Raw genomic sequence first — 20,855 nt, forward strand, 5'->3', positions numbered from 1 at the left:
CATGCAACTTGAGTTGGAACTTTGTGAGTGACAACCCAAGGGTGCATTCACACCGGAAAAGGTCACTTTCCCCCAACGTGACCACGATTCATCATTTCCGCCTCGCTACACGGTCTGTAGACAAACTACTCACGGGGCTTCGAAAACGCCGCCCAACGATTGGTCGGCGATTTTTGGGTGAAAATCACGACAGTCGGTGAGATGATGCAGATGGCAAAGAGGCCGAAATAAAAACGTTACTGTATGTACACTTCAAAATGACGCAAAAGAAAAGCTGGGTTGACATTAAATTTGAATTTAAGCTTACATAACACTGAGTATGTACAAAAAGCTGCACACACTCTGAGAGGATTAAACAAATGGACATGATAATTAGAGAGCTTGAGGCTTGTTTGCTGGCTCACATCACCGGCTTTCTTTTTATTTACATATTTGGCTCGTATGCATTTACTAAAACTTGCTCCGACAAAAATATGCCACTAAAAATATCCACCCTAAAATAAGAGGTTGCTGTATTTTATTTGTTTTACAACTGCATGAAAATTGTATTATTTTTTTTTACTCTGATGCAAAATTATTGTGTCAATATTTTTGTCTGTTTTTATCGTAACCATGCCATGTGTCAAAGCAAAAGCAAACGCGATGCTGTTGCCGTGCTAGCCCAAATGTCACGCACCTCGCTGCTGACCCCAACATAACATTGTTGACTCAGCGGCCTCACGTCAGCATCATCATCGCGTCGCAGACAAAACCAGAAAAAAAAAAAGTAGTTATGGCAATATTTAGCTGGTTAACGGAAATATTTGGCCGGCTACTACGGCGCTAGCAACAAACAAAAGAGACTTTTCAAACTTGAATGCCGGACCTAAGAGACAAACTAGTTTAGCGCTAGCTAGGGAACTAGCATGCTAGTATGAAGCTAGTAGCTAGTCATAGAACTTAAAATGGGATTAAAAAGTAAAATAATAATTTGTTTTGTGTTAGCAAGGGTGCGGTTAACAAAGTTCTTGTATTGCGATACACAAAATGTTTTTCTTTGATCAGTACGTCTTTTATTGTTTTACTTTATTTAGCCTTTGTTGTCGTTTGTTGTACTAATGCCGAAAGCGGAGATACGGACAAAAACAAACAAACACTTTCAAATCTGCATGGCCATTTGCGGCCATCTGCTTCAGAACAACTTAGCATCCATTGATGTGCATCGTTTATCTCTTTATGACGCTTAAGTCTTTAGATTTAGCAAATGAATGCTACTCCCTTTGATTGACATTGTTGTTTATTTTGCTCGCAATCTTTGAAAAACACAACACTAGCGGCACTTTAATGTACGCTGGCTCTCCTTTGATACTGGAACTTTTCTTTCATCCATCGTTCTCTCATTTTCCTCTTCCCTCTTTTCCTGTTTTTTTTGCCTAATCTAACATGCCCCATGTCATTACTTGATCAGTCCCTCTAAGAGCCCTAAGTTGGATTTGGGCCTGAGAGCATCTCTTCCCCTCCTCATCCCCTCCGCCTCGTTTGCATCACGCATTGCCATTCTTGTTCATGTTTATCTTCTTTCTCTTTCTCTGATAACATCTAACACACATACAAAAAAAAAAAGAATGGAGGCCATGCCCTCAGCCCATACTGGTCCTGGGCTTTATGGGTAAGGGTTTCACCTCATTCATCCCTCCATCCTAAATCTTTTTTTGTTTAGTTTTAAAGGAGAAAAATCAGTCAGATGACAATATTATGTAAAAAAATTGGGTCGATTTTCTCCTTTAAATCTGTTTTGTGTTAGTATGTTGCTCTGTATTACATATAAAATGTTTGTGTTAGAACTCTACATTAGACAGTTTGATGTTCTACTAGCTCCCAGGCTGGATTTGTGATTGGCTGTGATTGGTTGTAGTTTCTCATCATCACTGCACTTTTAATTTATTTAACCAAAATTAGAAATATCATTAGTGTCATGGACCCAATTGGGTCACCTCTTCCCGGTTGCCTGCCCCTGTTGTGGCATCTCTGGTATCAACCAGGGGTCATTATTCATTACAATTCCAAGAAGCATGTTTTCAAAAATCAACACAAGATGACAACATGTCTCAATGTGTTGTCTGAAGATTGATTCGCAGATGGATTTGTCCTTCTTAACCTTTTTTTTTTTTTTTTAATGGCGGCGTTTTAAAGGCAGCTGCTGCAACAGATTTTATAGACTGGTAATACTGTGAAAGCACAGCGACGGACACACGCGCTAGCTGCAGTGTCGCGACCTTTGTGTGCAAAAATATGAGACGGAAATCTGCGCTCGTGCGACGGACAGCGATGTGTATACGCTCGCTGCCAAAGTGACGGTTGGAAACGCATCAGAAGTGGATTAAATGGCGGATTAATGGCAGGAAATAGTAACTAATGAGTCAACACGAGTGTCATATGGACACAATGCTTGTGTCATGACAGACTGGGGACCAATACTTTCTGGAAGCGACATAATTACATTTAAAATTAAAATCTTGCAACTTCCTATACACAAAAAAAAAAAAAAATCCAATACACACAGTTAAGAGCCCCTTTAAAGTAGAAGCAGTAGTGTGAAGTCAAACTGTTTTCACTAATTGTGTTGGTGTGAGCAAGAGATAGTGTTTGTGTGTATTTGTGTGTGTCTACGCTCATGTGTGCGTTGCTTTCAGACGAGAGACAAGGAACCCTGCGGCTGAGCAACCTGACCAAAAGCATGTCGGGGAAGTACATCTGCCGAGCCAGCAACACAGCCGGCACAGACAGCTGCTCCATTAACCTGGAGGTTATCACCTGTGTGTATACACACACACACACACACACACACACACGCCACTCGAGGATTTAAGCAGGTCCGATTAACACATTATGTGTTGTTGTTGTGGAGCTTCCAACGCGGGGATGATAGCGGCAGCCACGCTGGGCTCCATGGTGGGACTGGTCGCCATGGTGCTCTTCCTCATATTCGTCCTGAGGAGGAAGCGGGACACTGAAGAGGAGACAGCCAACGAGATCAAGTGAGAAGTCTCGAAAATAGTGCGAATCATAATATTAGACGCCCCTCCTAAAAGGAAATTGTGTATTGAAGTTATTTATTGCATGGATTCAAAATGGCCGCCACATGATCTGTTTTGCCAATGGAGGGCTGGCTAATTGAAACGTTTTTGTGTTGTTCGTATACAGAGAGGACGCTCAGGCTCCGAAGCGAGTTTCATGGGCAAAGAGCAACACAGGCTCGGACATTGTCTCCAAAAACGGCACGCTGTCGTCCATCGCCACCAGCCCTCGGCCCGGCGACCACCACCATCACCACCACCGCCAACCGGCCTTCAACTACCCCTACTCGCCCTCGTCCACCACCGACACGGGCTCCGTCATCAATGCCTACCAGCTCCGCCCGGGCGAGGCCAACACCCTGCGTGGCCTGCCGGGTTACAATGCGGGCGGGACCCCGTCGCGGAAACATAAGCGGCCCCCCGCCGCTAACGGGGGCCCGCCCCAGTTGGTCCGCATGCCCCCCGCCAGGACGGAGGGGGCTCAGCCTCAGACGCCGCCCGCCTTCACGGCGTCCCCGCGAGCCAGCTCGTCATCCACGCTGACCCGGGCGGGCACGGTGGCCGTCATGGTGCCTGCGCAGAGCCAAGCGGGGTCCCTTGTGTAGCCTCTGATTGGACAGCAAGGAGGGGGCGGGCTCTAACGTTTTCTGCCTTGTGATTGGACTTCTCTGTGACCTTCTACAAGGACATTCTATTCATTCATACTACTGACTCGGCACATTTTTTTAATTTTCCGGAGAGCAAACAGCTTAGGTTGTGTAGTTTTCAGGCACATTCTCGTTGAGGTTTCTCAGGCTTTGTAAAAAAGAAGCTTCAATTAAGAGCAAAGGAAAAAAAATTACAATTCAGGTTTTTATAGAGAATTTAATGGTTGTGGAGCATAATGGATGTGTTGCCTGTGATAGACGGAATGTAAGCAAAAAGAAAAATAGTGAATATAGTTGATGGTGTTGGATTGTTTTTGGTGATTACTGACAGCTAATGTATGAGGGCCTGGCGACATCCCATAATGAGCCCCGCTTTGCGCTGGTTGTGTAGTGGAATATAGGCGACTGAAAAATTCTGTATACATATGGTGTTATTTGCAAATGTTGAGCAGCTACATGTAGCATTTGAAATACAGTTCGGATGGTTGCCAGTTGTTTTCCAATTAAAAAAAAAAAAAAAAAGATGACATTCATTTAATATGAGGAATTTTCTTGTCAAATGCTGAGATTTTATTTGGAGTGTCAGAATCATTTATTGTACATAATGTATACATACCGTATTAACCAAGGTCACTTGAGGACACAAATGAGGTGACTGTGATGTGATATAAACATATAAACAAGTCCCGGTATGCTAACATGCTATTGTAACAGAAATCCTCGCAAAGTGACAGCATTAATTTTCAATCAGCACAAAATAACGCGTCTGCTTTTTTCTAGATCAAACGAGTCCAGTCCGACCCCACCCTCAAAAGTTCCTAGGCCTCTTCCAAAGTGCTGTCACACAGTAACACAAAATGGCGGTCTTCAAAGAAGTCTTATCAGGACTCCGTCAGAAGACTGCGTGAGATGATCATCCTCATTACCTCGTTGGTTCCTGTGGAGGAATGAGCAATCGAGAGTTAGAGCGTGTCGAGAACAACAACGCTGACGTAGTAGCTGACCTTCCAAGATCTGATGCACACGGATGTCGCGCACAAACTGCTGCACGGCGTAGTCCTTCAAGTAGCCGTAGCCGCCGTGCATCTGGAGAGCCTGGTTGCAGATCTGAGCAGGTACAGAAGAATGATCTAATGATAACTGCGTCGACCATAAGTAGAGAAATTTGCCAATGGTGGGGATACACACGTCGAAGCAGTGGTCCGTGGCAAAGAGCTTGGCCATGGAGCAAAGCTGAACGGCATCCGCTCGCTCCTCCTGAAGCGCCACTGCGGCCTGACGTACCAAAAGGCGAGACGCCACCAAATCGGTGGCCATTTCTGCCAGCTTGAACTGAAGGAACTGCAAATACAATATACGCAGTGTAAATATCACAATTAACATACATATTGAGCCATTAATAAGCCGATGCGACTGACCTGGTTGTTGGAGAGTGTCTCCCCAAACTGCTTACGAACCAACAGGTGGTCCCGAGCCAGCAGGACGGAGGCGTGGGCCGCGCCCAGAGAACATGAAGCTGTTTGAAGGTATGGTTAATGTTCACACTAAAAGCCAAAATGCTAACATTTAGCTCACCTACATGTTGTGGTCAAAACAATTGAATACAGATTTTAAAAAAAGAAAGAAAAGAACACTTTAAGAGCAAAGTTGTTCTATTATATCACTCCACTCCACCAGGGGGCAATGTATGTTATATGTAAGAATAATAATAAAGGAAAATTGATTTTTTTTTTTGCCAAATTAAGAGTTCAAATTTGCTTCATGAACTAATTATTGTATTTTTGACTCCTTAGAAATATCAGCGATAAAATGATCAGTTTGTAGTTTTAAAAAATTCACTAGAATGTAGCACTGTGCGCATAGAGCGCATGTACAAATAGATATGGAAAAAAAAATACACACCGCTCTTTAAATGTCAGGCTTTATACAGAATATAAAAAAAAAATCCCCGCTTAATATGACCTATATCCTGTGCGACTCAATTGAAAAACAATTATATGCCACCTCACCAATATTAATCCTGCCTCCATTCAGTCCTTTCATGGCAATGGTGAACCCTTGACCTTCGACCCCCAGCAGGTTGCTTGCAGGTACAGCACAGTCCTCAAATATGACTGCCCTGGTGGGCTGTGAGTTCCACCCAACCTGAAGAAGGCGCAAACTAAACTGTGACTGACATCTAGTGGTCTCCCGTAGCTCTACAAAAACAACAACCGCCATTACCTTTTGTTCCTTTTTGCCAAAACTGAGGCCCGGTGCTCCCTTTTCCACGATAAGACAAGAGATACCTTTCGGACCTTTGGCTCCTGTGCGACACATGACCACGTAAATGTCCGAATCGCCACCGCCGCTGATGAACGCCTGGAATCACACAAGAGGTACGCCCCACATTAATGTTGGCAGATCATGGTGTCCGAATTTCATGAAAGGTTTTACCTTCGAACCATTCAAGATGTAATGGTCACCTTGGCGCTGCGCACTCGTCAGGAGCGACGCGGCATCACTGCCGCTGCCTGAAATCACAGAGGACACATTCAAGTAATGGAATCCGACAAGTGTATCGATTCGTAGTATCGGAGGTAACTGACCGGGTTCAGTAAGGCAATAAGAGGCAAATTTCTCCATGGAACACAATTGAGGACAGAACGTTTGCCTCTGCTCCTCGCTGCCAAAGCTGTCAATCATCCAGGCGCACATACTGCATACAAACTACAAATTAGGGACGCGTGCACATTTTAATGACGTTCAATATAAAATCTGCAAAATATTCTAGTTATTTATCAATTGCATCGTATTGAGAACCCAAAATATCAAAAGCAGCTCTCAGTTATACACATTGAAGGACACATACTTATGGATACTGATGTAGGCGGTGGTGCTGACGCATCCGGTAGACAGGGCTTCGAAAATGACCGATGTGTCCAAGCGAGACAGACCTGAACCCCCGACGTCCGGTTGGACGTAGATTCCGCCGAAGCCCAGTTGAGCCGCCTTGCGCATGGTTTCCACCGGGAACACTTCCTTATGGTAAAAGCAGAAGAACTACAGTAACAACTTTTTATTTCAGGAGGTGTTCATTTGTGAGTGTTAAACCAACCTTCTGGTCCCACTCTGCCATGTGCGGAGCCATTTCATTGGCCGCAAAGTCAAAGGCCACTTTCTGGAACTCCTTCTGTTCATCTGTGAGGCCGTGAGATGCTGGAATATTAATTAAAAAAAATACATAGTACAATTTAATTGCAATACATAACGGGGGGAAAATAGTGGGCGGTACTATTGAAGGGGGTGCGGCTATCTTTGACCAATGAGGCAAGGAGCGCCTCTTGTCAATGACATTTAAGCTAAATGTACACTTAAAAATGGCCAAACTGCATTAATTGGTGGTAAAATAACATTTGAAAAGCGTCTAGATCGTTATGTAGACAGGCGATTGTCTATAACGAGACATTACGCAAATGAATATATTGATGACGATAAACTTATGCGCACTGTTTTACATGAACTTACGATCGATGCATGAAGCTATCCCTCGTCTCTGTGGACTTCGACAGGCGAATAAACGGCGACTCCTGCAAATAGTCGCTGTCAGTCGGGCGACTCTTACCAGCGACCCGACCGCCATGTTTTGTTGTTTTATTTTTTCTACCAATCGGCGTTATGTCACGCCACTCGCTAGTGCTTCTGGGATATGTAGTACTGGAACGAAGGCCAATGAATGCGCGGGTGAGGAAGCCAAGCGTCGCTTTCTGTGACGTCACGCATTCCAGATTTGCGCGGGTTTAAATGGCCGCTTGAAGATGTGACACAGTTGTGAGTTTAAAGGTATGACTTTAAAATTAACTCTCACAACGACATTTTAAACCTACTAAGCCTTAATATAATGACTTAAAATGTGCGTGGATCTCTTAATAATCGTTTCCGCCAAACTAATCCTAGCAAAACATGTTTTTGCTATCTTTAGAAAATAAATGGATGGACATGTTTGGCTAATTAAACACCAAACCTTTTTTTTGTTTTTTTAACCAAACTAGTCATTCTCTTAAAGATTATATTTGCCCTGCATTAGTTTCTATTCCTGTACTAAATATTAACTGTATATCAATGAAATTCAATTCCAATTAAAACGTGATATTTGTATACACTTTGTTACCTACAGAGAGAAGCAATGCCTCCAAAGAAGAAATTGAGAAAACTAACAACGAATTCTGGTTGGTTGAAGCAATTTGTTAAGTACATCCATTTTGTCCAGTTTGTTTAAAAGCACAATCTGTGTAACACAGACGAGGACGCTAAAGAGGTTGGTTCTTCTCCAAAGCCGAGCCTCAAGAGAAAAGCTTCGTCTTCTGCCGAGGCTTCCGAGGGGCCGAGCGCCGACCAGTATTGTCGCTGGCTCATGAAGTCTGAGCCAGAAAGCCGCTTTGAGAAAGGCATTGACGTCAAGGTACCATACGTGATGTGACTACTTGAGTGTGCTTGCAAACATCTCATCATTATTCAATCCACAGTTTGGAATTGAGGATCTGAAGGCCTTACCCGATCAGACCAGCTGCTGGGACGGTGTCCGCAACTATCAGGTAGAGCCGCAAAATTAAACAGTTTCTCAAAAGATTAACTCGCAGTTTGAAGTTCAGCTCTGTCTTGGTCAGGCACGTAATTTCATGCGGCAAATGAAAAAGGACCAGTTGGTTTTCTTCTACCACAGCAACTGTAAGGAACCTGGCATAGCAGGAATCATGAAAGTAAGATGTATATTGTTCTACTTACCAAATGTAATTTTTATTGAACGTAATTTCCTCTTTTTGTACAGATAGTGAAGGAAGCATATGTTGACCACACTCAGTTTGATAAGAAAGATGTTCATTATGATGCTAGCAGCAAGCCAGACAACCCAAAGTGGAGCATGGTAAGAAAAATAATCTAAACAATTGAATTAAAAAAAACTTTTTTTAACACTTGTAATAAGTCTAAACTTCTTACATGATGACATGACAAGAAGGATTGATGATGACGCTGCTGGTGTTTTTGACTCCTAGGTGGACGTCCAGTACCAAAGAATGTTGAAGCGTTTTCTTCCTTTAGCCGAGCTCAAAGAGTACCACCAGCGACATAAGACCAAAGGTGGCCCTCTGAAAGACGTCATGCTCTTCACCAGGGCCAGGCTGTCCGTGCAGCCTCTCACCTCTGGTAAGTGATGAGATCATTTAAAGTTTGGCATCAGCGTAGGTGCCAACGTTTTATTATCATCCCTGCAGAGCAATTTGACTTTGTTTTGAGCTTGGAGGACCAAGAACCGCTGTAAGTCTTTGATTTTCTGAAATAACTCATTGTAAAATGTTTGGGGTGACAGATAAAACTTCAATGGAAAAATACGTGTGACATTTTTTTTTTTTTCCCCATTTGGCATCAATTTATTTGACCATTTGGGGACAATGAATCCAGTCATAAGCGCTTTGCAAAAAGATCTAAATAGCTCTACTTTCAAAGACTTAAAATCATGTTTGGTGGCAGGAGGACACACGCAGGTGTCGAACCAAACTAACACTTGGATGTCGCAGCCGCTAGAATGCCGCCTCGAACCGCTCTTATTTACACATTCGCACCCGTTGGACGACACTCGAGTGCGTTCACATTTCAGAGCTCCCACCGGATTGTTGTTCGTTCAAAATAAACTAAATCAATTAAAGCGTTAAAGAGTACACACGGAATGGCGTTAGCGTGAAAATCTGAGGAATTATAACGCGTGAGGTGATTTAGTTTGATTCCCAGCAAAACAAACAACAAAGCTAGGACGGATGAGTCCAGTCTAGTCTCCCTTCGTCGTCATCCCTCAGACAGGAAGTTGCCTCACGGGGACCCCCGGTCCGCTCGAAGGCGAGGCTCGTACCCGCCCTCCTCCTTGGCGCACTGCTCCAAGGCGCTCTCCGAGGCGGCCGAGCCCTCGTAGCGCTGGGAGGCGATGGCGGCCTGGTGGGACATGCTTTTCCTCACCACGTCGCCTTTCCGCCACAGCGTGATCTCCTGGGAATGCGAGGGGAAAATAGCGCTACATATCAGATAGCGGGGTACCGTGCCACTTGAAGACAAAATGGCTACCTGCTGTTTAAAGTAACGTCTCTCTTCCTCGTCAATCAGCACCAGGTTTAGGTAGTAGCGTACTGAGAACTTCTTATTAATGTCTCGCATCGTGGGAGTCATGTCGTAGCCCGCCAAGAAAAGCCGGATGGGGATTGACTCGCCTAAAAACATAACACAATGTGATTATCCAATAATAATAATAGTGAATGAAATTTCATTTGTTTTACCCCTGACTGGTGCTCCATCCATTATCTCATACTTGGCGATGGTGTCGTTTTCATGATACACGCTGGGGCCCGTGCCGGTCGTCTCCCGCTTAATAATGTCGATCTCCATGTGCTTTATCTTAATCCTCACCAGCAAAAAGTAGATTTTCCCCACAATGACGTCTTTCAGGTGGTATCTGTTAGAGGGAGAAGATGTAGTATGCGACCATGTTGGCTAAGGTGATCCAATTCAAGAATCGTGATGCTAATTAGGAAATATTTCTTGTCTTACTTGGATTTATTATATTCAAACTCAATGTGGAGACAGTCCTCGATGCCGACTTCCATTTTAATGGAGGAGTTGAGTTCGGGATACGTGCTGAGTGTGTGCACCACGATGTCCAACTCTTTGCTGATGTCGTTAAGTCTTCGGATCACAGTCGCACGCAGGAAGTACCTGTGGAGGTTACAGTAAATTGGCAACTTATATGCCCCTCCCTAAAATGAAGTGCCTATTCCTGCTGTGAGCTGTCTACATAAACATTTGAGAGGTCGCTACAGTTTGTGAAGGTTTACCTGAGTTTGACATTTTGGCCCGTGTAGGACTCGTAAGGCTTTTCCACGTGAGTGAACTCAAAATCGAATGTCTGCGACTGGGTCATCTCACCGGGCCTCGCCAAGTCTTTCACCAGGGAAACGAATTCGTGGTGATTCCCTCTGTCGTAATACAGCTCTGAAAACACAAAGTAAGAGCATTTTTGCTTTCCTCTTAAAACACGAGTAACACAAGTTCACGATTGTGTACATGCATTGTGTTGATGCTTTATGATCATCTCTGTTCTAAGCGCTTTGCTGCCATCTTGTGGCATCTATGCAATTACAACCACTTTTTGGGGTATCAATTTTTCACAGGTTTTTATTGTTTGGCAGAAAATAAGGGTTCAGGAGATTAGAGGTGTGCTACACGAGTTTTTTTTCTTACTTTTCCCCCTATTTATGTTCTGACTAAACTGGGTTAGAAATGTAGGGCACCGCAGCTTCGAGGCGTGCTACAGTTCCTCTGAAGACCTCCTCATCTTCTGCATGAGATAGATAAAGTAGATTAGTTCCTTACCAATCTGTCCGACAAATTCAATCTTGATGCCCTGGTGCTCCAGCCTCTTTCCGGGGCTCTTGAGCGTGACGTTGACTCTGCCGCTGACGGTCTCTCCGTCGTAGAAGAGAAAATATTTGTCCTTCTTGCCATCTTCTGTTTTGTGCTCTGCCTTCTTCCTCGTCTCGGCGTCGTTAAGCACCACGTCGATCTCCGCAGTTTGTCCGAAACTGAAGAAGCTCATTGTTGTCACCTTTTTAAAATTGTATACAGCTATAGCACAAGGCCCGAAGGTTAAATTTCCCTCCGTCCGCAGGCCGCGGCACGTTTTTTTTTTTTTTTGTAATTAGTGGACGTATTTGTATTGCAAACACGTCAAGTGTCCATCATGCCCAATTGCGGGAACGACGGGGCGGAACACGATAACGATACGTGCGGCTCAACAGAAATCAAAATGTCCATCGATTAGGGGGGAAAAAAAAGAAAAACGACGTATTTAATCTTTTTCACCTGCAATTTTTCCCGAAAATGTACACTCGATTTGTGCCTAACACGTTCGCGGCGTGAATATCGCTACATTACATGGTTGTTTTGATCCGATAAGAGAATGTAGCGAGTGTTGTCAAATACGCAGGATGTAAGACATCTGGGTCGACTCTACTACTTCCGGGTAAACGCGGCTACAAAGTAAAAGCATATAAGCCGTTACCCACTGACCGGAAGTATAGATACACAATAAGAGCGAGATGTTTAAACATTTAACTCGTTTACTTCTTGTATCCTGCACATCATAAACAATTAAATTATTATTAAAATTTAAAAGTAAGCTAAGAGGAATAAATGACGCATAATAGTTAAGAAAACTTCTAAACTATAAAGAAAAAAAATATTTTCAATCACATTAAACTCGGACACACACTACGAAAATGAACAGTTCAAATGTATTTTATTCATAACAAAATCAACCATGAACAGTGGGCATTTTACAACAGTTCCTGAGTTTTTACACAAATCATGAACATTAAAAAAAAAAAAAGTTTGAAACAGCACTGGACAGTAATGACTGTACTGTTAAATCACCATTTTGAACAGTTTATTGCCTTATTTACAATAAGGTACCGGGGGAAAACATTTGCGCATTTATGTAGAATGTTGATGCAAAACTGGACAATATGTCCAATATCTACAACCCAAAAAGTAGTAACACACAGAAGGTCACTTATACACAAACAGCACTCTAAATGTCAAACGTTGCCACTTTTTAATAGTAAATACTGAATTTGCAGCAAAGTGGGATATATATATAGTGTTCAATTCCACTGGATAACTTGGACATATAATGTTGTCAGTCGTAACTACTGTATGCTCAGGGCAGATAAATTGTGCCTCACGTTATTTGATATCCTCCATTTTTAATCTGCTTATTTATTGCCTGTACAACTACACAAATACCTTTCAACTCTTGGCCACTTGGAAGAAGAAAAAAAAAGTTTTTCACATGACACAGGACTTCCGCAAAGAAAAAAAAAAATCAGTCTATAAAAAAACATTAGAAAAGCGAATTTGTTCCAAAACTTGTGATGGAATGTCACTCCAACACATCCCTCGCCAACACTTTTATCATTCGGCTAAATGTCACAGCTTGGAAGTGAATGAATGACTTTACTGTCTAGTAGAAATATTCAGGAAATAAAAAAATAAACTCTACAAGTGCGAGGTGGACAATGGAAGGATTACCGGAGAGTTCCATAATATAAAATCTGTCAACGCTATAAAAAACATGAACTAGTGCCACAAAACCATATTGAACATTACTTTGGCAACTTGGTTTGATTTTGATGTGCATCCGAGAACAGAGTGTGCCATGTTACAGCTCAAACTTAACCACCAGTGCCGTTGATGTAACTTCTTCGTAGGCTCAGATGATGAAAGATGACTTGTGGCGGAAATGTCCCTGGTGGTGAAAAAACAATTTTTGTATTGAAAAATACATTTGATCTAAAATCCCACCAGCAAAATTTTGTACCTCATCCGCATCGCCATAGTCGACACCCTCATTCTGCGCCGGCCAACTGAATCTGTCGTAAACGATGACACTTAAAATGCATGTCTTGTCGACGCTGGTGTAAATACATTGCTGTGAGACACTCACTCGTTTTCATTTTGGCCTTTTTTAGAGGAGAAGGCGCGTGAAAGGCAATGCCAGATGCAGCCGATCACAAAAATGACCGCTACCACGCCGCCGACAGACTTGAGGGCGATATCGAGGACGTCGACATCATCTGTGGAAAAGGTACAGACATTTTTATCTTATTACACATCCCAATATACAATCAATTAATTTGGTAGGATTGTTTCAAACTCCCAAAGACATATTATAAAGTAATTTACCACTGCTGTTAATTTAGGGCCTAAATTTTAGGCCAACTGTGACGTAAGCCTCACATGACAGTCCTGGTTTAATAAATATGTTAAGCACTACGTAATAACTCATATAAATGTGTTCCTTTAGGTAATATGTCATCATACATTTTGTATGGCTCTGAGAATACGTCATAAAATTCAAAATAGACCTTGCAGGTGTACCTAATGAAGTGTCCGGTGAATATAGCCGGGCAAATCTTTTGTGTGAGACAAATAGAAATGTATTTTCATCCGTTGTTTCTAATTCCGATCAATCCCTTTCGCATTTTATGCTATCCACGTTCTCAACGTTTTCCTCATCGTTGTCAAAAGTGTCAAATCACACGTCACTCACAGACGTCCATCCACTGGGAGGGACACTGGGCGTGGCCTGCGTCATTCTTGGCCTGGCAGTAGTACTCCCCCGCGTCTTCCTTCCTCACCCTGCGGAATTTCTAAGGGGAAATGTCAAGTCGGTCGAGTGACACTCGGCAGCATAAAAATTCCTCGCATGCGCTGTTTACATCCGAAGATAAACCAATACAGGCAGATTTTGTTGATATGCTGAATAGACAAAAAACGTGCAAGCTAAGGGTCGGGGGGGTTATCATACCAGGCTTCCGGTGTCGGTATTGATGGTGTACGTGGCGTTGATAAACTTTGGGGTGTTCTTGGGGTCTTGGGGAAGCTCCTCGTTGTTTTGGAACCAGCGGTAGACGGGTGCCGGGAAACCTTCGTTCTCCAGACAGCGGAGCTCGGTCGACGTGCCCACCGTGACCGCCTCGGGGACGCTGCATCGGGGCACCACGGGCTTCACTGCGAAAAATATGCAATTAATTTGTCCCCAAGACGGACAGCTGAAAATCTTTTTACAATGTTTATCAAAAATCGGCGACGGGAAATTTCAGGTGGCAGAAAGCAAGTGAGCGACCTGAACTGAAACAATGGCAAAAAGTTGGCTGTGTTTAGGATTGCGCAAGCAGATGTAGCCCTACGTTTTTTTTTTTTTTAATTTACTGTACTTCCCAAAAGAAAGTTAACACAGCAAAAAAACAGAGGAAGATAAATCGAGTAGATGTCGTAAATCGCTGTACAGAGAACATCCCAAGACTGCTTTTGGGCTGAGTGTAACCACTTGGGCTGAAAGCCCCGGAAACAAAGCCCTTTGTCATTAGAGACATTTTGTCATAAGTCTGGAGTTGTCTTTGAGTAATTTAAGAGTAACTCTTTCTAGCAGTTCACATTTTTTCAATGAAGCTTAAATCATGCCTGTTGACTTGGTGAGGTCTGGAGAAGTTGCGAAGTGTTAAGTCAGCTAACAAAAAAAAAATTATTCGCTTGTTTCATTTCACACCTCTTACGGCAAGACTAATGAGAATCTCGTCAAAGTCTCTCTGGTCGTCGATGGCGGCCACCTCGCAGCGGTACTCGGCCGTATCCGCGCGGGTGGCGTTAAAGATCAGAATGTTGGCCGGCTCTCTGAGCTGCGCCCTGTTCTCCAAGTCGCCTTTTGAGAGGAAAGAAAAGAAGAAAAAAAAAAACACTTTACAATGGCTGATTGAAAGGCACAGCACGACTCGGGTCAGGTCGCCAACGGAATTCCAAGTGGAGTTCTCCTAGCGCGCTGTTCATTTACCCGCTATCTTCCTCTGGAAGTAAACATAGCTCGGGATGCCGTTCCTAATCTTCTTCCACTCAATCCTCGGGTTGTTGGTGGAGATGGACTCTATTAAGCAGGTCAGCTCGACGGCTGCGGAAAGCAAAACGGCGGGTTGGAAAAAAGCGCCATGCAAATTAAGAGCGAGAAAGAAAAGCTACTTTTACGAAAATAGGTTGCGGCAACTTACGCTCAAACTCATTTGCCCACACGATCTTGTCGGTGGTTCGGAGGATTACCGCGAGCGATGATGGGATGTGGCCTGTGGAAAGATGGAAGAAGCAAAAAAAAAAACACTTAATGCTGAGTCACCCTGATGGAGTTTTCATTAGCACACATTAACAGCTGGGCAACTCGCTTTTTATAAACAACGGATTATCACGACACACACACACGAGCTCTCCGCAAAGAGAAGCATTAAATGCCTCCTATTTCTATCCGAAAAGATTAACCCAAAACCGAAAGATGCATAGCATCGCATCCGCCGCGTCCCTTTATGGCGCTTAATTGGATTATAATGCAAGCGGCGCCGGGTCACGAGAGAGGAAGCTCCTAAAGTTCGCTTGCCGCTCATAAAAAAACATAACGATACGGGACCGGGCCGTAAATATTCCGGCGCTGACGGACTTTTATTGTTTTGGCTTTTCTCCAGAACGCAGGCGGAGGTTAGGAGTGCTGACTTTGAGCTTTACGGGTACATTCATTTGTCAATTTATTAGGGATGGACAACGGAGGCACTCGCGGGCACAATGGTGGCGCTCCATCAAAACGCGGTCACCTTATTTAGCCTTCGGGAGAGGAAGCGAAGCTTTAGGAATTGCCTCTTAGTACGACGCGGGATGCAATTTCATAAACATACCATGCCTAGGACAACAAAGATGGCCGATCGATGCGGCCGCAATGTTTTACGCGACCTTGAGGTCTGACTTGGCTCTAGTCTTCTTCACGAGGCGCAGAAAGGTGCGGTCAATAGTTAATGGGAAGAAAGCTAGAAGATGTCAGAACATGAAATGAGAACATTCAGACCAGAGCATAACCATTACGTGCCGTAGCGTTGACTAGACAAACCGAAGCATCACTTACTAAATAATAGATGATACTTTTTTTTTTTTTAACTTAAAGCTTTCCGTGCAGGTAAAGACCTTCATGTTTAAAATGTATGCAGATCGTGAGCCATAAACAAAAATTGCGGGCGCCGCAAAAAAGCAGACGTGCAAATTACTTAACCGTGCTTAAATGTGCTGCATATTTAATCATCATTCTTGTTTGGCCTGAGGCACACAGAGGCATACAGTAACTCTTAAGGTTCGAGCACGCTTTTGCTTGAGTGGACTCCTCAAAGCAATCGGTGTTATTTAAGTAAATGCCAATTTTGTTTTAAATGCTTTCGCGTCAAAATTGGAGCAGTAGGAGGAAAAGGTGAATCCACAAATGATGCTATATATAGCCAACATGGTCATTTTTGTGAGAATATTTAGAATAGATTATTATTATTGTTACAATTAAAATTAAATTTCAAAATTACTTCTCAGTTTCTATCGTTGTTAGAAATAAAATTGTAAAATCATAACTTATGTCACGATAAGATTTTTTTGCGAAATTTGTCATTTTTAAAAATTAAATCATGCTTCTTTATCCTCGTACTTCGCTTTTGTAAAATTGCAACATTTTGGTGGCAAAGGTTTTCTCATGAAACATGTAAGAGTATATATAAAATATGAGAATCCATTTGCACAATTCTTTTTATCATGTCGAAAGTCACTTTTTTCGTAAAACTATATATATGCTTTTGGATGAGCGGGAATTGGAACCACAGTGACCCACAATTGAGAGCCCTTCAAAATTAGCCGTGGCGAACGTTTTCACCATCTGCTTAAATCTGTGTCGTGTTTGTGTTGATTCTCATGTAAGTTAATAGCAGTTTACACATGGGACTCGACAACCCCCCTGCTGGGTCATAAAGGGATGCGCACTCCCACTGGGGACTGGATAAAAGGCAGCAAAATGGAGGCTCAAATGAAGACAAATAAAAGCATGGCACATCTCCTTTCCTTGTTCCCCTGCAGCTTTCTGACTAATTTAGAGGTCTTTATTCAAAGCAGCCTGCTACCCACACGACATCACTTCCCTCGCCTCTGAGCAGGAGGCCGCTAACATACACACACACATAAAACACAGCTCCTGCCCCAACATCAAGTCGGATCAACGTGCCGCCGTGCGCAAATGAGACGTGACGTCCAGGTCTCGGCTTCTGTCTTCCCTCTGACTTTTCCCACCCGGAACACGATTTGGGGGGGGGGGAGGCGGGCTATTTTTACTCCAGCTGTGACTGGACATCCCGAGAGACACAAGGCGAGCTCGTCCAACAAACAATCCCCCCTCCTCGCAACTTGTGGATTATCCCTTAACAGCTTCGATAGGCCAGAGGTGTAGCATTATGGTTTAGCGGTCAAGCGGCGATAAAGACATGAGAGGTTGTTGTCCGTCCCCCCCTCGTAACCCCCCCAGTGAGGCGCTTTCACAAGGTTGAGAAACAAAAAGCATGACATTGTTCACAACGACGCAATTGTGTTATTCTAAACATATGGACCACGTTCATTCAATGACGTCAACAAAACGTGCTTGATGTCGCCAGAGAGGCTAACAGGTCACTTTTGTTGAGAGCCTGCAAAAGAGTCAAATTTAATTATTAATAAATGACGAGAACATTGTTTTTATCCTCCGCAACCCAGTCGGAATGCAACAACAAGCGTTAAAATATTTTTTAAAAATTAAAAAGAAATTATATATATATTATGTTGTTATGAAATCAGAATTTAATTATTTATATAATATTGTGAGGATTAAATAATTTTTATTATTAATTAATAATGAAATTCTGTTATTACAAGAATTAAGTTATGTCGTAATTTTACAAGAATAAAGTGTTTTTTCGCAAATTAATTTTTCCAAAATTAAAGTCATGATACTATGAGAATAGGGTCAATGTTACAAGAGAAAAAAATTATAATAATATGAAAAAATGGTGTTAATGTCAAATATTAACATAAGAATCGTAATATCAAAACATTTGAATCCTCGTGCCCTATTTTAGTGGACAGGATGTAAAAATGGACACATCTTCAATAAAAATAAAATAAAAAATCTTGCCTGAGTCATAAGTGTGGTTGACAAGATATAGTCAAAGGCCTGCCCCCAATCTAGTGACTGTCAAATATTTTCACTATTTTATTGAGCTTGCCACCCAAAGCAAAATGTAGGCCGTGGGAAACTACAAGACAATGCGAGATTAAATACTGACAGGAGAATAAAAGCATGCAAGCCACAATGGTGTCTGTGTGACACAATGCGGGTCAGCACTAAGACAATATGAGCAAATGGCAACAATAATCTAGCACGTCTTAATCCAAACGTTTTCTACGACGTGGAGGAACGTGCACTCCAATAGTCACGTCCCGCAATCCTCTTACGCGCCAAAATATGAACGCGGCTATAAAAAGCGCCTTTCCCAGACATTCCAGCGCAGCCTCGCCAAACACGCTGCTAGCGAGCGGACCGTTGGGATCCACTTTGTCAAAACAACCGGCGCAGTTTAGACCATGAGGACGTTGTCAGAAGTTCTTGAGGGGGATGAGAAAGGAAATGTTACCCAACCACTTCTATTCCACGATGCAATACTCACTGTTCAAACAATGAAGTCACTCTTAGGGAGTAAATAATTTTTGTTTTATCCTCAATGGGGAATGACTTCACAATTAAGAAACCTTTATTGTTCCCACAGGGATAACTTGTATCGATATTTCTGCCGCCCGAGAACCATAATTTCCAAAAACGCTTGAATCGATGCAGTAGAAGAAGAAAGAAAGGAATCATGCACAATGTTCTTGTCAGCAGTGTTACAAAAAAAAACGTAAAAAAGTAAACTAACGTTATACTTACAATTTGAGTAAACGCGGTGATTTTTTAAATAATCTGCTTCTGATAGCAGGGAAGCAAGTCGACAGTGTCCACTCCCACAACGGCGCAAACGCCCATTTGTAACTGGTCCCCTTTTTCGAAAATATTTTTAAAAAAAGCAACATTCTTACAAAAAATTCTCCAAACGTCACGCGTTTCAAAAATGTAGCGCACACATTGCCCCGACCGAACGAGTTAGCCGCAAAAATTCATCGGCTAAAACTACTTGATGGGTCCGAGAGGGGAGTCATCGGCAGCGTCGCAAGTAGTCTCCTAAATGCAACTCTACCTGTCAGCGCCTTGATTCACACTTAGGTCAGGAGTTCAAGCCTTACGGATGCAATCTAGCGTTTATAGACGCCAGCCAACACACCCGCCGGCATGCACTCAGCAAGGTGACCGCACACACACGCAAACACGACACATCATCCCAACACCGGCCGCATCCATCAGCCCGACTGGTTGTTCGTGGCGGGGTTGATGAGACGTCACCACCTGCCGTCTATGCATCATTAGTCAGCTGATGGCCGCAACGCTACATTAGCGCATACGAGAAAAAAACCATGGCAACAATACACCTTAATTTTGAAATGTGTAAATGCCTCCATGAAATAGTCCAACCGGCCAGTTGAAATTATTATTATTTATTTTTTTTTGGGGGGGGGGGTCATAGTATTTCACGCACTTGATCGCGAGACATAATTATTGGATGATCTATTAATTATTATTGTAGTTCTGAGCGATATTCATGCAGTTTTTTAAACATAAAATGAAGAATAACATACGATATGACGAATATTACCGCTTTAAGATACTTTGGTTGAAAGTTACAACACGTTAAAGACTATCTGTGAATACATTTTGTGATTAGATTTCGACTTTAATTAATCACGTCATACTTTTATGGATATAATTGCTAAACGTGAATGTGTATGACTGCGTTATTTAATTAATTTGCTTGCTCTTGTAGTGTAACATTTCCGCGTACAAGTCCAATTAAAATCAATTAAATGAAATAAAACCAGCAGCAAACCTTTCGTTTCAACCGACCGACGCAACAACATATAATACTGCATAGATATTATATTCCCGTATAGATTTTCTTGCATCGGCACATTAGATTCTTCAGGTGCTTCTTCTCGCTGTTGTGCACATTCCGTTTTACAAAAAGCAGCTCGTCTCAAGCAAGCCCCCTCGCTCACACGTTCGCAGCCATTATTTACAATAGTAGTGAAGTGAAACAGAATGGACGCTCTACTTACACATGAGGGCACACACGACAAGACAAAGTGATGCCGCACATAAAGCAGATGTTGTCCTGCTGCTTTCCGCTCCCGCGACCGACATCTGACAACGTCACGTGTAATATTCACAACGCCAATACTATTAGACTACGAGCATATGCGCGGTGGAGAGATCACGGTCTTACCGAGGTTGGTGCACAGCACACAACACGCTATCAGTCGCACAATCGCCATCTTGCAGCGTCTCATTTGTCGTTCGCGGCAGCGCACACGCTCGCCACCTCGCAGAAGGTACGAGGAGGATGGGGGGCACACTGAAAGAGAGAAAGGGAGAGCGACAGACAGGACTGGTGGATGTTGCCATCGACCAGTTTCCATAGCTACACTTTGAAATCGAAAAGCCCTGTGTGTTGTCTTGCAGGCTCCAAACACCTGCTGAAGTCAGTCTGTTTTTTTAAATTTCGAAGTAAAATGTCATTGTAGTAATATTCTCACATAAGCATCATAAAAAGCGGCC

General features: G+C 42.9%; 6 protein-coding genes across 10 annotated transcripts in view; 3 read left to right on the forward strand and 3 right to left on the reverse strand.

The window, feature by feature from the left end:
• The window catches only part of esamb (endothelial cell adhesion molecule b), a 27,580-nt gene extending 23,079 nt beyond the window's left edge, over nucleotides 1-4,501 (forward strand). For 3 of the 4 annotated variants that reach the window (XM_049726695.2, XM_049726696.2, XM_049726693.2), the window contains 4 exons: nucleotides 1,604-1,648; nucleotides 2,673-2,795; nucleotides 2,888-3,017; nucleotides 3,184-4,501. In XM_049726695.2, coding sequence (XP_049582652.1) covers nucleotides 1,604-1,648; nucleotides 2,673-2,795; nucleotides 2,888-3,017; nucleotides 3,184-3,661 — 776 coding nt within the window. In that variant the 3' untranslated portion in view covers nucleotides 3,662-4,501. The remainder of the gene's footprint in view (nucleotides 1-1,603; nucleotides 1,649-2,672; nucleotides 2,796-2,887; nucleotides 3,018-3,183) is intronic. The other variant, XM_049726694.2, reaches the window with a different exon arrangement.
• On the reverse strand, nucleotides 4,251-7,371 carry acad8 (acyl-CoA dehydrogenase family, member 8). The gene is made up of 11 exons (XM_049726697.1): nucleotides 7,211-7,371; nucleotides 6,801-6,901; nucleotides 6,555-6,724; nucleotides 6,292-6,401; nucleotides 6,140-6,216; nucleotides 5,927-6,064; nucleotides 5,713-5,848; nucleotides 5,122-5,219; nucleotides 4,892-5,044; nucleotides 4,708-4,810; nucleotides 4,251-4,640 (listed from the first exon to the last, which is right to left on the reverse strand). Exons 1-11 carry the CDS (start codon nucleotides 7,323-7,325, stop codon nucleotides 4,585-4,587), a joined length of 1,257 nt encoding a protein of 418 aa, XP_049582654.1. The 5' UTR covers nucleotides 7,326-7,371; the 3' UTR covers nucleotides 4,251-4,584.
• Nucleotides 7,372-7,427: 56 nt separating this feature from the next.
• Nucleotides 7,428-9,072, forward strand: thyn1 (thymocyte nuclear protein 1). Its single transcript, XM_049726703.2, has 8 exons — nucleotides 7,428-7,525; nucleotides 7,860-7,911; nucleotides 7,984-8,144; nucleotides 8,209-8,277; nucleotides 8,350-8,442; nucleotides 8,511-8,606; nucleotides 8,737-8,887; nucleotides 8,956-9,072. Exons 2-8 carry the CDS (start codon nucleotides 7,869-7,871, stop codon nucleotides 9,000-9,002), a joined length of 660 nt encoding a protein of 219 aa, XP_049582660.1. The 5' UTR covers nucleotides 7,428-7,525; nucleotides 7,860-7,868; the 3' UTR covers nucleotides 9,003-9,072.
• On the reverse strand, nucleotides 8,455-11,750 carry LOC125972739 (vacuolar protein sorting-associated protein 26B-like). Its single transcript, XM_049726702.2, has 6 exons — nucleotides 11,099-11,750; nucleotides 10,561-10,717; nucleotides 10,277-10,441; nucleotides 10,006-10,181; nucleotides 9,797-9,939; nucleotides 8,455-9,721 (listed from the first exon to the last, which is right to left on the reverse strand). The coding sequence occupies exons 1-6, from the start codon at nucleotides 11,319-11,321 to the stop codon at nucleotides 9,548-9,550; spliced, it is 1,038 nt and encodes a 345-aa protein (XP_049582659.1). The 5' UTR covers nucleotides 11,322-11,750; the 3' UTR covers nucleotides 8,455-9,547.
• A 256-nt stretch (nucleotides 11,751-12,006) lies between these two features.
• jam3a (junctional adhesion molecule 3a) lies at nucleotides 12,007-20,723 on the reverse strand. 2 transcript variants are annotated; one of them, XM_049726700.2, is made up of 9 exons: nucleotides 20,524-20,723; nucleotides 15,328-15,399; nucleotides 15,117-15,230; nucleotides 14,835-14,987; nucleotides 14,094-14,296; nucleotides 13,836-13,935; nucleotides 13,230-13,359; nucleotides 13,104-13,155; nucleotides 12,007-13,031 (listed from the first exon to the last, which is right to left on the reverse strand). In XM_049726700.2, the coding sequence occupies exons 1-9, from the start codon at nucleotides 20,714-20,716 to the stop codon at nucleotides 12,996-12,998; spliced, it is 1,053 nt and encodes a 350-aa protein (XP_049582657.1). In that variant the 5' UTR covers nucleotides 20,717-20,723; the 3' UTR covers nucleotides 12,007-12,995. The 2 variants fall into 2 exon arrangements, with proteins under 2 accessions (XP_049582657.1, XP_049582658.1); XM_049726701.2 differs by lacking the exon at nucleotides 20,524-20,723 and adding an exon at nucleotides 20,357-20,507.
• The window catches only part of igsf9ba (immunoglobulin superfamily, member 9Ba), a 40,459-nt gene continuing 32,858 nt past the window's right edge, over nucleotides 13,255-20,855 (forward strand). Inside the window, exon 1 of the mRNA XM_049726691.1 lies at nucleotides 13,255-13,370. The gene's annotated coding sequence lies outside the window, so the exon portion shown is untranslated. The remainder of the gene's footprint in view (nucleotides 13,371-20,855) is intronic.

The sequence above is a fragment of the Syngnathus scovelli genome, chromosome 7, assembly GCF_024217435.2.
Source record: "Syngnathus scovelli strain Florida chromosome 7, RoL_Ssco_1.2, whole genome shotgun sequence".
In the NCBI taxonomy this organism is placed as follows: Eukaryota; Metazoa; Chordata; class Actinopteri; order Syngnathiformes; family Syngnathidae; genus Syngnathus; species Syngnathus scovelli.

Excerpts from the sequence above, each read along its gene's own strand:
- acad8 (XM_049726697.1), bottom strand. The coding sequence starts at position 7,325 with ATGGCGGTCGGGTCGCTGGTAAGAGTCGCCCGACTGACAGCGACTATT. Across the intron at positions 5,220-5,712 it reads TGGAGGCAGGATTAATATTG|CTTCATGTTCTCTGGGCGCG; the intron begins GTGAGGTGGCAT and ends ACCTTCAAACAG. Across the intron at positions 5,045-5,121 it reads AGACACTCTCCAACAACCAG|TTCCTTCAGTTCAAGCTGGC; the intron begins GTCAGTCGCATC and ends TTGTATTTGCAG.
- thyn1 (XM_049726703.2), top strand. The coding sequence starts at position 7,869 with ATGCCTCCAAAGAAGAAATTGAGAAAACTAACAACGAATTCTG. Across the intron at positions 8,443-8,510 it reads GCATAGCAGGAATCATGAAA|ATAGTGAAGGAAGCATATGT; the intron begins GTAAGATGTATA and ends CTTTTTGTACAG. Across the intron at positions 8,607-8,736 it reads ACAACCCAAAGTGGAGCATG|GTGGACGTCCAGTACCAAAG; the intron begins GTAAGAAAAATA and ends TTTGACTCCTAG.
- LOC125972739 (XM_049726702.2), bottom strand. The coding sequence starts at position 11,321 with ATGAGCTTCTTCAGTTTCGGACAAACTGCGGAGATCGACGTGGTGCTT. Across the intron at positions 10,182-10,276 it reads TTTGAATATAATAAATCCAA|ATACCACCTGAAAGACGTCA; the intron begins GTAAGACAAGAA and ends TCCCTCTAACAG. Across the intron at positions 9,722-9,796 it reads GACGTTACTTTAAACAGCAG|GAGATCACGCTGTGGCGGAA; the intron begins GTAGCCATTTTG and ends TCGCATTCCCAG.
- jam3a (XM_049726700.2), bottom strand. The coding sequence starts at position 20,716 with ATGGAAACTGGTCGATGGCAACATCCACCAGTCCTGTCTGTCGCTCTC. Across the intron at positions 14,988-15,116 it reads CTTCCAGAGGAAGATAGCGG|GCGACTTGGAGAACAGGGCG; the intron begins GTAAATGAACAG and ends TCCTCTCAAAAG. Across the intron at positions 13,360-13,835 it reads CTCCCAGTGGATGGACGTCT|ATGATGTCGACGTCCTCGAT; the intron begins GTGAGTGACGTG and ends CCTTTTCCACAG.